The 14357-nt window shown below is 32.2% G+C and overlaps 1 protein-coding gene across 2 annotated transcripts in view; it reads left to right on the top strand.

Moving 5' to 3' along the window:
- LOC129966918 (receptor-type tyrosine-protein phosphatase mu-like) overlaps nucleotides 1-14357 on the top strand; it is a 127169-nt gene that overhangs the window by 6410 nt on the left and 106402 nt on the right. For both annotated transcript variants that reach the window (XM_056081535.1, XM_056081536.1), the window contains exon 2: nucleotides 9774-9907. In XM_056081535.1, coding sequence (XP_055937510.1) covers nucleotides 9774-9907 — 134 coding nt within the window. The remainder of the gene's footprint in view (nucleotides 1-9773; nucleotides 9908-14357) is intronic.

Below are 14357 nucleotides of genomic sequence, written 5' to 3'. Positions count from 1 at the left end.
CAGCTATTATTTCTCTTGACCATTTTATTTCTTTGCCTTTATCCACATTATGTTAGAAATGCATATTTTTTACTAAACAAACCAAGAGGAGTGGTCTCAAAAACACTTTGTGGCATAATTTCTTATCAAGGCATTGTCCCCCCCCTCCATATAGAATTGCAAGGCCATGAATAACATAAATATTCATAGTTTTATTTCAATCGTCTCACACATGAGTATCGTAGTATCGTAAGAAAAACCATAAATGCATTTCGGAGGCATATTTTGCAACTATTCAATTCAAAATTAAGCACGGAACCACAATTTAAGTAATTTGGTAGCAATATTACATAACAAATTCCATTACCTGTTTTACTCTATGCGAAAATACAAAAATATAAGTGGTCCACCCTTTGACAAATTTAACCTTATAAGAGCATGGATTTCAACAAATTGCTGCAGCTGAAATTTAAGGATGAAAGATAATTCACATCCACTTGCTCACATAAAAGAGATGATTCCAATCTACTTTCGTGCGCAAAAATTTGCCCTGGGTTTGGAAGTAATTGAATAACTATGGGTACATAGGGTTAATTTAAAATTTCATAAGGATTTATTCTTGAGATGCTAAAAAAATGCGTTTGATATGTACCAAATTTCTCGTATCCAAGTCGTTGCGTTTTTTGGATTTTCGGATTTACATGTATTTGAAAGGACCGAAAGATGTTTATTCTCCATAAGGGGTTAATTTAAAATTTGCCAAAAAAAAAAAAAACCTACACAATAGAATTGTAAAAATGTGTACTAGTTTTGATAAAACTAGCTAGGTAGGTTTGATACTCATCGGGTTCACTTGTACTCGGACAGCCAGACAGACTTCCTAATTAGTAGATTTCTTTCAAAATTTGACTGAAATCTTAAATTATTATGTAAAGACCACATACCAAATTTTATCCGTCTAGCTCAAAGTGTTTTTGAATTACTGACAGACAGGCAGGCATAATTCCTAAAATGTGCTTTTCGTTCTGAGGTAGATCAGAAACTTAGTTACGATTACGATTCTTTGCATATTTGATATACGAGAAAGTAAAAATAATTTTTATTTTGTTCAAAAAGTGGCTATTATTATAGAATGTTTTTCACTCTGCTGCTGCGAGCGATATTTATAACGCCCATTAAAATAGCTCTGAATATGACTCTATATTCATTCATATTGTTACGAATCTGTGATGCGGCTTCCCAGCATAGTTGGTTCCATAGGAGGTCCCAGAGCTTGGCGACAAACTTAGCGACCATTTGGCGACTTTGGCGCCAAAATAGATTATACCCGAAACATCGATAATTTTCCCGATCCGATCAGTAGTAACCGAGTTACGCCTCGAACGTTCCTGATTGGTTGAGAGGCTTCTACCCCCGCCTCCTGAGACCTATAAAAAGAGCTGCAGATACCGGGGAGTGGTGGTGAATTGAGTCGTGTACCAGTGGAGTCGAAGAGTAGTCGGAATTGACAGAAAGAACTGGCCTTCCAGAGATTAGCGGTGCAGCGACGGAGTCAAGTGAGTGCTGAATTAAGTGGTGCGCTACGGTCTGCATTAGAGTCTGTTGTGTGCTGTTGTCTGCACGTCTCGGCTGAAGATAATTGTGTGTTGTATATAGTTGTCGTCTTTGTGCTGTCTGTCCTGTCTTCGTATAAATAAACGTCGTTGTTTTATTTTCTACTGCCGCCTGCTGATTGAGTGTTCTCCACACCATATAACTCCCACTATCCAAACGAACCCCGGAAATTTCGTAACAATATGTTTATTACAATATTCGTAAGTTCATATGATTATTGCATGCATATGTTCACTTCTATATTCCAACAAATTTATTATTATACATCCCTAATCTTTATTCTTGCTCAATGGATCGGTCAATTTAAAAAAAAAAAATTGTTTCATTCCATAGAGGTCATTCTATATAATTTAAATGCTTAGGACGCTTATTAGGTCATTCAACAATGATGAGGTAATTCTTATTTTTCTACGCATTACTGACTATGCAAGAGGATACAAAAATCCATAAAAAAAACTTTAAATATATATCTGGCATAGAAAAGCAAATTGTTTTTACAACAGAACAGGTATTCCTAAATAATAGGGAATGCCCTTGGCAGTGCATTAAGCGAAAGAAAAGAGTACACCAGACACAATCCGTACAAATTGTACGCATCATGGCAGATACATGACAAGTAGAAACTAAAATTTGAATCTATTATTTAACATTCTTTAAGTAAACAAAGTATCCGCCCGAAAATATCTCCATTTTGCACATTGTTGTTGGACATATGTGAATCGGCCCTCCATTAACCCCTTCACCGTTTTCCCCTTGTGTCATATAGTTGAAACAGAAGTATAGTATACTCCGCAAATGGGAAATGTCCTCTAATTAAAGGTAAAAAAAAACTTATAACAGTTAAGGAGTTAAATCTGAGCGTTTCTTCTAATCTGGTGAATCGTATTCTGTAATATTGCTTTACTGCACATTTAATTTCATGGTACAGAAATCAAATATTTGAATAACTTTTGAATGAATTCTAAGTCAAGGGCCTTTGACCTTGGTGACACTTTTTGTCACAAATTTGGGACAAAAGCGATGGTTCTCGAAATTACTGGAGTTTTGACGATATCTTTATTATGAAAGAAAATAGATATACCTCTAGAAGCTTCTCCGTCCTTTCATTGTAAAATCCTGAGATAGTAGACGACTTATGTCTCTCGTTGAAGTGCTAATCCAGCGAATGTCTGATTAAGTGCTGATCTAGCGAATGTGCTGATTATTAAATATTAATTGCTGATTATTAAGTGCTGATTATTAAATATCAATTGGTTGAGTTTTTGTTATTGATTTCTATAGGGTAAATGCGTCCTTGTATACATTTGTGTTGTGCTTTGGTACCCATGTTTCGAGCTTTCTTGTAAAATGCAGCGTAGCTATCCTCGATTTAGCCTATCGGAGTTTTCCCCTTATACCCACTGAACGCATTTTTCATTAGAGTATCTCTTTTCTAAACTTAGTTAACTAGCATAAAACATTGTAGGGGTCTTCTTTTGCATTTTTAATCCTAAGTTTTACTATAAAAGTATTTTATTTCAATCCGGCAAAGCTAAACTTCAAGTTTGTAGAAAAAAACATGTATTATCCCGTTATGTAGAAAATCCATACCAAGCAGCATAAAAAATAAGTAGTTGTTCATAGGAGTAATTTTTGCATAGAAATCACATTCAAGCAATTTTTCTTATTTTCTTCCGATCAGTATTTTTCTTAGATAAAACAACTTTTTTGAAGAATATTTATCAATAAGAAATTTTATTAAATTACTGTTTTATAAGCATAAAAATATGAAAAATGATTTATTTGATTCAAAAATTTGGCTCTTTAATTAAGATCGTAAAATCGTGAAACTTTTATAGAAAGTTTTAAATAAATTAGGATTCAAGTCGTATTTACAATAAATATATATTTTTTCTTTTAATATGTATTTATATATTTCATTTCATATGATAATTTGTATTGATTTTTTATTTTCTTCTTCTTATTATTATTTTGATTATTTACATTATGAGTTTTGCTTGAAACATTAATATTTACTTTTTTCCTTAACACTAATTAAAAAAAACTGCTTTGAGCTTTTACAATTTATTATTAATCGTCCTATACTTTTTATTATTTAATATATTGTTACGAAAATTCCGGAGTTCGTTTGAATAGTGGGGGTTATATGGTGTGAAGAACGCTCAATCACCAGGCGGCAGAAGAAAATAAAACAACGACGTTTATTTACACGAAGACACACAGGACAGCACAAAGACGACAACTATATACAGCACAAAAGACGATTATCTTCAGCCGAGACGTTCAGCATACAACAGCATACACAGCAGCATACAAAACAGCATAAACAGCAGCATACAAAACAGCATAAACAGCAGCATACAACAGACTCTACTGCAGACAGTAGTACACAGCTTAGTTCAGCACTAGCTTCCTCCGTCGCTGCTCCGCTTATCTCTGGAATGCCAGTTCTTTACCGTCGATTCCGACTACGACGACCCTGGCAGCCGCGGTAGCCTCCTTTTATAGGTCTCAAGGGTCGGGGCTACAAGTCTCTCAACCAATCAGGAACGTTCGAGGCGTATCTCGGTTCCTACTGGACGGATCGTGAAAATTCTTGATGTTTCGGGTATAATCTATTTTGGCGCCAAAGTCACCAAATTCGTCGCCAAGTTTGTCGCCAAGCTCCGGGACCTCCAATGCGACACACGGACTCTGTCCAATACTGATGACTGTAAAACATTCTTTTCGATGGTGGAACCAACTATGCTGGGAAGCAGCATTACAGATTCGTAACAATATCTATCTTTACATATTTCAAACTATTTTGTTGAGGAAATTATTTAGAACAAGTTGCATAAAATGTTTAATAAAAAGTTATAGCAAACAATGATTCCGGCAATGGATCGTCAAAAGCTGCTAGTATCTAAAATAAACTAACTGGAGTTCCTGTTCCTGTCGAAGCAACTGGCTGTCAAAGGTGGCTGGAATTTAACATAAACCTGTCGGAGTGGTTCCTCCGAAACTTTTATCCATACTATATAATAATGATGTCATTTTCTTTTTGAAAACCCCATACATAAGCATTTAGTCCCTCACAGTATAGAGACGTATTGTATTTTGTTTGCATAGTATGCATTTTGGGTGCTTTTTATCAACCAATTGAAACCAAAATTTCTCACAGAGCAATAATTTAAATAATAATAGCATCGTTTCATTTAATTATTTGTTTGTGTTTTATATTCTTATTCAGACAGCTGCACAAGCAGACTTTCACAGAATGGACTTTGTTTAAAATTTTTAGAGAAATCTACAAACTTGGATTAGAGTCCGTCTATCAGATTTCATCTTCCAGTTCAAAGCGTCTTTCAGTATTGTCTTCACGAACAAGCAGAAAGACATAATGCCAAAAAAAAAAAAAAAAAAAAAAAAAATGCGTTGATCAATATATTGATATAGTATTTTTGAAGATTATAAGTGAAGAAACATCAAGATTTTTCTTAATATTTAATTAAATAAAATTCTCATTAAAATTTTACAAAATTTTAACGAAGTGCCCATTTTTATCCTTGCAAGTATCTATATATTGTTACGGAACTTCCGCCTGTAAGTCCGTAAAGTTACCATGTTCCTGTAGAGAATGTATGGAGGCACACAATCAACAGGCCTCGGTGACAAACGACGACTATTAGCGACAGTCCTATTAGCGTAAAGTGCACCCATAGAGATAACTCACTCAATCATAATCTCTCTATTCGGCTACCACTGCTGACTTCTCTTAACCTTTTTATAACTCCTAAAACAGGGACACGAACTATCTAGAACAAATATCTGAACTATGATCTAATGGAGTTATTGCCAAGATTTTCGAATATTCTTGGTCCTCTGTTTTTATCACCAAGCTTGTCACCAAAACCGAGGGTAATTAATTCGACATCCATTTAAAAGCCATTATTATATCCTTAAAGCAATCTTTCTTACCAGGAAAGTTACTATGGAGGAAGCAACGCTACAAATAAATAGTTAAAAAAATTCAGCATTATATGATGAAGATAATAATGTATCGTATTTATGTTCCATCTCAAACTCCTCTCGTGAACTCAAAAGGCACATTAATCAAACTCAAATTTCATTTCCGATATAAATAGATCAGAAATGAGACACTGAATTATTGAGCTTAAATGATAAATAAAATAATCTGTAAATTTGAAAATCAAAACATGTAAATTAAAGTAATTAAATTAAAGGAACACCTCATTAAACCTAAACATAATTAATACTTATATCCAGAGGGAACGCATGATTAGAGCCCACCGCATCATTTAGAGTACAGTTTTTATTAAAACTTAATTACATGATAAGCAAAAAGCTGTGAAGAAAAAATGAGTTTACAGCTACAATTAGAAGGAAATTAAACTCCTCTCGGAGAAAACTCTCATCACCAATTTAGAGCAGAAGAGATAGCGAATTCAACTTCTAATGAGCTTTTTTACAACAATTTAACAAAGTAACGTCGTTTCTTTTACAGAAAAGAAACGAGACAATGGGTAAAAGTAATGAATGAAAAATAGTGAAAGTCTGAGAATCTTTTTTTTTCCCCGAATAGTTAATTACTTAAGAAGATCAATTATTTCTTTATATAATTATTTTCGATAATTTGCTGATATTTTTAATGGGTTTTATAGGAGTGTATTTCAGAGACGAATTAATTCATGAAACTGGTGCACAAGATTCAATGATTTCTGAAAACTAAAAGACGCTTTTAGAGAAATATTTTAAATATATACTTATTAGTATAAATTAACTATTATAATTTTATATACAAATTGGCTTTATTCAGAACACTGTTTAGATAAGCAAATGAGATTGTTTTGTACAATGCGATGAATGGGTTAATAGTGTATTTCAACATTTTCTGGCTAACTATTAAGTTTAAGATTTTATACGATTCTAGAATTTTTCTATCAATAGGTATAAACAATATACTGAATTGTGGTTAGATATAACCTTGAATTCTTTTTTTATTTGACGAGAGGGCTTTGCTTGCTGCTCGCCTACGCTCGCCAACCCTGATATTGTTCGATATTGTACACGATGTTCGTCACTTCCTCTTATCAAGTATTTAAACTCATTAATTAAGGAATCGATTAACTGATAATTAAACTCCAGAAATAATTAAATGGTGTGTTGTGATCGAAATATGACAAAGACACAAAATTTCAAAACATCAAAATTTTATGAAGCGAGTGAAAATTCGATCTTAAAATTCTATCCTTGTAAATATGAAAAGTGTCAAATTAAATAAAAAGAGTTGAAGGAAGAATTTCCTTTTTTAACGGAACTCAAAACGCTCCACTTTGACTTAAAGAAAAAGAAACTAAATTCAATCTTGTTTCCTGTACTTCTTTACTTCCCTTTCCTTTCTTTTTCTTCTTTTCCTTGTTCGATAATTCTTTCAATTACACTGCAGTTTATTAGCATATCCTTAATGATTTCTTTTCTTAAAGAGGAAATGAAGAATGACCTGCACAATTCCTCAAATTTTAAATTTTTTTAAGAAGCAAATTTTGATTATTATTTTTAATACACATTTTAAATCCATTTTGATTTCATCTGTTATATTCACTGCTATATTAAAATGCTTGACAACTATTTTTACCTTCTTCTGCAAATAGAGAAAGTATAGTAAGCACCAAAAAAATTCGAATTCGAGATTTTGGGAAATCTGCACATATTTGATCTCCTTGAGTTCGAAAAACACATTTTTGGAAAACGTTCGTCAGTCTGTGACAAAGATAACTCAAAAATTCTTTGAATTAGATTAATGAAATTTGGTATACGGTCTTTAAACTAAATTTTCAGATTTCTATCAAATTTTGAGTAAATTATGTTCAGAGAAAGTCTGTCTGTCCAACACTTTGATTATAAGTTAACACGATAACTACAGAATGAAGGGAGCTAGATTGTTAAAATTTGGCATACACATTTATAATCTATAGTGTAGGCACCTGTCAAATTTTGAGCTAAATCCAACAAAGGATTGATAGTCTGTCAATATATGCTTCAGAAATATATAAACGCGATAATTCAAAAAACGGAATATCTTGAATATATTAAATTTGAGTTGGGAATTCGTTATTATAAGCGCAGTTTGATGTCAAACTTTTGTTTCAATCGGCTGAAAAAAACACGTCTAAAACAACAAATTAGGTTTTCGGATACTATAAACAGCATGCCAGGAATTAATCGCCAAAAAAAGACTCCCCAAGGATGGCACGTCAGTTTCGGTAGAAAAATTCACACCAAGGATTAATATTTCTTATTTATTGTATGCCAATGCCATGCATGGCGTTCTCTGGCATGGCAAATTTAATAGAAATGCCAGAAAATTTTAGGGAGACTTCTCCCAATGGTTATTTATTAAATTAAAGGATAACTTAAAGACAGTTGTAAATTTCCAATTATTTTAAACCATAATCAAATCCCAAATTCTTATAATTAGTTAGGTTTAAAAGTTTATTGCACTTTAAGCATTTCTTTCTCATTTATGTTATATTCATTAATTGTAGAATTATGCGTTTTATTTATTTCTATTTTTATCATCTTTTTGCATTCATCAATATAATAAGTAAAACTCATTTTAAGATTACTGAACATGTTCCCCAGAAATTTCATACTAAATACGACCACGAACGAATACAGCGTACGTTTAACAGCAACTCTACTCGCGTTCTAAAGGGGGTTTAAATTCTTTCTGGGATTTACCGAAAAAAAGTCTGGACATGGAACCTTCAACTTTTGAACTTTCTGGAGCCATGAAGATGTTCCCCAGAAATTTCATACTAATGACGACCACAAACGAATACAGCGACTCTACTCGCGTTCTAAAGGGGGTTTAAATTCTTTCTGGGATTTACCGAAAAAAAGTCTGGACATGGAACCTTCAACTTTTGAACTTTCTGGAGCCATGAAGATGTTCCCTAGAAATTTCATACTAATGACGACCACGAACGAATACAGCGTACGTTTAACAGCAACTCTACTCGCGTTCTAAAGGGGGTTTAAATTCTTTCTGGGATTTACCGAAAAAAAGTCTGGACATGGAACCTTCAACTTCTGAACTTTCTGGAGCCATGAAGATGTTACCCAGAAATTTCACACTAATGACGACCACAAATGAATACAGCGTACTTCTACTAGCGTTCTATGGAACCTAGAATTTCAAATTGATCCTGCAGTGGGTCAAATACTTCAACTTAAATGGCTGTTATGTCGAAAAGTAATAAGCAGGGAACACTTTAATTTTCTTTCAAATTTTCATTAATTGTCTTTTTTTTTATTATTGCGTTTAAAATGATGTAGGTATGGAATTTTCCAAAGTAAACCTCTCTGAGGTATATACATTTAGCCTCATTGATAACTACCAGTTCTTGAATGCATACTGGAACCATCTTTTGATACCTTTGCTTTATCCAAGACATTGTTTAATGAATATCTGATCCTGTAATTTCAAATTCCTGTAATCCTGTAATTCAAAATATATAATGTAGGTTATTATAAGGAGTTACACCAGGGCTGGATATAAGGTGCAATAGATGTTCGGTATTTAGTATGTCCAAATAATACGCAATAACAGTTGAAAGTTGAAGGACTACATTATCAATATTTAGTTTCAAGCCAGGCAAATGCAGATAGAATAATGATTCTTCTTTTGCTCTTGCAGTATTTATTTAATCCTTCAATACTTTCTATTGTAATAACTGCTCATTAACTGATTTATAGGAAAATATTTCATGCTCGTTCTTCATTCTTTAAAATAGGGACTGTAAATCCAGAAATCTTGCTTATCAGCATTTTTATAGATGATAGATGTAGTTTTATAGAAGTGATCAAAAAGTTGATTTCTGCAATCATTTCCCAGCTAGGACAATATATATGCAATTCGAAGTATACTGTTACAAAAGACTCGTGTCTATTGAATTTCCAAACTATTGCTTTTATATCAAGGGAATTCTTATTCTTTTTTTAGTTGTCTTTATAGTGATACTAGATCTCTGGCTTCTATATTTCATGTGTGTGTGTGTGTGTGTGTGTGTGTGTGTGTGTGTGTGTGTGTGTGAGTAAAAGAATGGCTTTCCCTTATATTTTTATTTGTTCTATTCATAAATATAAAGCAATCTTTTCTTTTCTTTTTTATCCAGCTCAGTTTGATGAAACTTTTACCCTTCAAAATGTGTGGGGACGATTACAACCTGGAATGCGATCGCTCATCCAATGTCTGAACGATGAAAATCATAAGAAAATCAAATTCTCCCGCGCACTGGATACGGGACAAGTAAGTAAATGACCACTCTTTCACAGAAAGAATCTATATGATATGACACATAAATGACAGTTATTTTTTTAAAGAATGCATGATGGATTTAGATAAATAAATGAATAAATAAAGAAGAAAAATGAGAAACGTATCAAGCGCCAAAATAAAAAAAAAGCAAATCCATTTAAAATAACCTAGTAATTACCAATGTTTTCCCCTTGGAAAACAATGAAATTAACGAACAAACTATAATTCTTCTTATGTTGTTAATGGCATAAAAATAAGTGACTGGAGAAAGTAGTCAGTTCTCTTACAGCCGACATGAAATAGCACAGACCCGCAAATGCGAACGATCTAAAATTGGGCTTAAATATTTTTTTTAAGCTTTTCTGCTTGGAAAATGATAGAAGTTCAAATCATCAAATTCCAAGCAGTATGAAAGCTTGTCGGCGTATGTCTCTTATAGAATAAGTAATGTGGTATGTGATCTGGAAGATATGAAATCTGGTGGTAAATGTCAACAGAACCGACACGAAGTAGAACTAACAGGGCGACCTAAACCAAAACTAAGCTAATTTTCTTTTATTCTAATGTAAAGTTTGCAATTTAATATGTATTACCTTCGCTATTTCTAGTCCTCGAATACTTTCTAAGAAATCATGATAAATATGGCGCCAAGTATTCTTTTAAAGAAAGCACAAATATTTTGAGTGACTAATGATCCTTTTAAGGGAAGTCCAGTGAGTAAAATAAATAAATGGATAAATTTTCATTTAAAATTGGCAACAATGTGTTTATATTTTTCATTCATTTGATTCATTACTGTTTTCTTATCATTCTGATGTAAAGTGTTATATCTTCTCTATCAGTTTGATACACATATATCAGTTTGTATTTTAGTTAACATAGAGAGCCTGCAAACTGTATTTAACTTCTAACAATATATTTTTTATATAATTATTAATCTAATTATGATAATTAGGATGTAATTACTCGATTTCGAATCTTACTAAAACATAATATATTTGTAAAATCTCAGCTTCTCGGTTTGTCTTTTTTGACATTCATTTGCAAATCCCTAATTGTTTTTTTTTAAATTTAAGTATTAAATGGAGATTTCGTTGAAACCTAAGACGAGAAATCAAAGAAAATTTTATGTTTCACTAAAGGAGGTGTTTAAAAACAAGGCACAAGTGTGAGTTGGAAAGGTTTGAATAATTTTTAGGCTGTAGTAAAAGACTTCAAACAAAAGAAACCTCAGTTAAGAATGTCTTCAAATAAGAATAGTTATGGGAAAATATCAAATTTGCTTTTGGTATATATATATGTATGTATATAGCTATCAACATTCAGATACCGTTCCGGATCCCACAGTCAAAAAGGGTGTAGAAAAGAGCAAGGTATGGTGGAGAGGGAGACGAGTGGAAGATGTCAGTGAATGTGTTTTGGTAGGGAGACCAAAAGGGAATTCTGAGTTACGAATTTTAAATTTGAATCATAATAATGTTTATGAAAAGGACAATTATTTACTCTAGATAATAGAAAATATTTGTGTTTGCATACAAAGTGTAAGGGTTCTGCCAAATCTGGTTCCTGTCCTGATGGTATGCACATTATGCTTCAATGTGAGCTTAGAATGTTTGGCAACTGCTTAGTATTATTCTCAATCTGTTTCCATCGTCAAGATATTTTCAAATCGTTATTTGCAATACTATTTTTCGTATACCATAGCAGGAATTTTATTCTGTAAATTTTGAATTTTCTTTTGAAACACTTTTTCAGCATACCCCTAGATTTGGTAGCATATGTCAAAATATGACGAAGTACTTGGACTTACCCTTCTTGATTTGAGCATTCAAATCGGTTTATACTTTCTATTAAATAAGATTTATTAGTTCGATTTTTATAATAATTAAATAAATAAAGCTATTAAATAAAGATAAAATAATAAAAATCGTGAAACTTATCAAAACATGTGAGCCAGCCTTCACAGGTCCGATAGGACACCTTGGTCAATTGCATACCTGAGACAAAATCTTTATTGGAAATGCAAGAATATACAATTTATCGCAAACTGCATGATTGCTTGTTTGGATAGACTAAAACGTGAGAAGCAGAAAACAATCTTTGATAGTTTTTAAAAAATGGTTTAGCATAAAATGTCTCTAATTCAGAAGGTGTTCAAGTCTTTATATTCTCTGAATCATTAAAAAACATTTTATCTGGGAAACAAGAGGTCTGTAGTTAGCAATATCTTTACAGTTTTCAATGGAATTCTGGTGGTGAGTTGATTGTATCTTGATTCAAGAAACGACATGGAAAAACCGTTTTTTATGTGTCCGTTTAGCTCAACACTCCCACAGGAAAAGGATACAAAATGTGTTACTGTTTTGAATTAGTGAGTAAAAAGAATTGGCTACGTCAATCAGTACGCGAAAACGGAAGTTTCCAAATACTTCGTCTCAGAAGATGTCTGCAAAGAGATATTTGAAGATTACAAATTATGCAGCCACTCAAGAAGACAATGCAAAGTGAAAGTAAACAAAAAGATATGGCAAAAAGAGAATTGTTTCAATTTGCTTCAGCAAATAAGGGTTTGGCTTTCATGTAATTCTTCTAAATCAGCATCTATGCAGTAAAAGCCAATTTAAAAGCACGATTATTATAATTTACAAAAAAACAACAACTATGGTCAAAGAATGAACAACAACATCAAAGAGGGTATTATCGTTGATATTTAGTATTGTGTTTATTCCATCAAATTTGTGTCTTCCCACTGGCCAACTTCTAAAAGATTTTCTAGTTTCAAGTTTCGTGTAATTGTTATTATTTCCTATAGAACAAAGAATGCAATGCAATATTGCTATATCTTTACAATTTTAAGTAGCGTTGAGCATTTAAGCATTCGCCAACAGATTTTCTAGTTTCAAGTTTCGTGTAATTGTTATTATTTCCTATAGAACAAAGAATGCAGTGCAATATTGCTATATCTTTACAATTTTAAGTAGCGTTGAGCATTTAAGCATTCTCCAACAGATTTTCTAGTTTCAAGTTTCGTGTAATTGTTATTATTTCCTATAGAACAAAGAATGCAGTGCAATATTGCTATATCTTTACAATTTTAAGTAGCGTTGAGCATTTAAGCATTCTCCAACAGATTTTCTAGTTTCAAGTTTCGTGTAATTGTTATTATTTCCTATAGAACAAAGAATGCAGTGCAATATTGCTATATCTTTACAATTTTAAGTAGCGTTGAGCATTTAAGCATTCGCCAACAGATTTTCTAGTTTCAAGTTTCGTGTAATTGTTATTATTTCCTATAGAACAAAGAATGCAGTGCAATATTGCTATATCTTTACAATTTTAAGTAGCGTTGAGCATTTAAGCATTCGCCAACAGATTTTCTAGTTTCAAGTTTCGTGTAATTGTTATTATTTCCTATAGAACAAAGAATGCAGTGCAATATTGCTATATCTTTACAATTTTAAGTAGCGTTGAGCATTTAAGCATCCGCCAACAGATTTTCTAGTTTCAAGTTTCGTGTAATTGTTATTATTTCCTATAGAACAAAGAATGCAGTGCAATATTGCTATATCTTTACAATTTTAAGTAGCGTTGAGCATTTAAGCATTCTCCAACAGATTTTCTAGTTTCAAGTTTCGTGTAATTGTTATTATTTCCTATAGAACAAAGAATGCAGTGCAATATTGCTATATCTTTACAATTTTAAGTAGCGTTGTGCATTTAAGCATTCTCCAACAGATTTTCTAGTTTCAAGTTTCGTGTAATTGTTATTATTTCCTATAGAACAAAGAATGCAGTGCAATATTGCTATATCTTTACAATTTTAAGTAGCGTTGAGCATTTAAGCATTCGCCAACAGATTTTCTAGTTTCAAGTTTCGTGTAATTGTTATTATTTCCTATAGAACAAAGAATGCAGTGCAATATTGCTATATCTTTACAATTTTAAGTAGCGTTGAGCATTTAAGCATTCTCCAACAGATTTTCTAGTTTCAAGTTTCGTGTAATTGTTATTATTTCCTATAGAACAAAGAATGCAGTGCAATATTGCTATATCTTTACAATTTTAAGTAGCGTTGAGCATTTAAGCATTCTCCAACAGATTTTCTAGTTTCAAGTTTCGTGTAATTGTTATTATTTCCTATAGAACAAAGAATGCAGTGCAATATTGCTATATCTTTACAATTTTAAGTAGCGTTGAGCATTTAAGCATTCGCCAACAGATTTTCTAGTTTCAAGTTTCGTGTAATTGTTATTATTTCCTATAGAACAAAGAATGCAGTGCAATATTGCTATATCTTTACAATTTTAAGTAGCGTTGAGCATTTAAGCATTCTCCAACAGATTTTCTAGTTTCAAGTTTCGTGTAATTGTTATTATTTCCTATAGAACAAAGAATGCAGTGCAATATTGCTATATCTTTACAATTTTAAGTAGCGTTGAGC

This window comes from Argiope bruennichi, chromosome 4 (genome assembly GCF_947563725.1).
Source record: "Argiope bruennichi chromosome 4, qqArgBrue1.1, whole genome shotgun sequence".
NCBI classification, from domain to species: Eukaryota; Metazoa; Arthropoda; class Arachnida; order Araneae; family Araneidae; genus Argiope; species Argiope bruennichi.
Note: the sequence above shows the minus strand (reverse complement) of the source record. Positions and strands in the feature narration are given on the sequence as shown.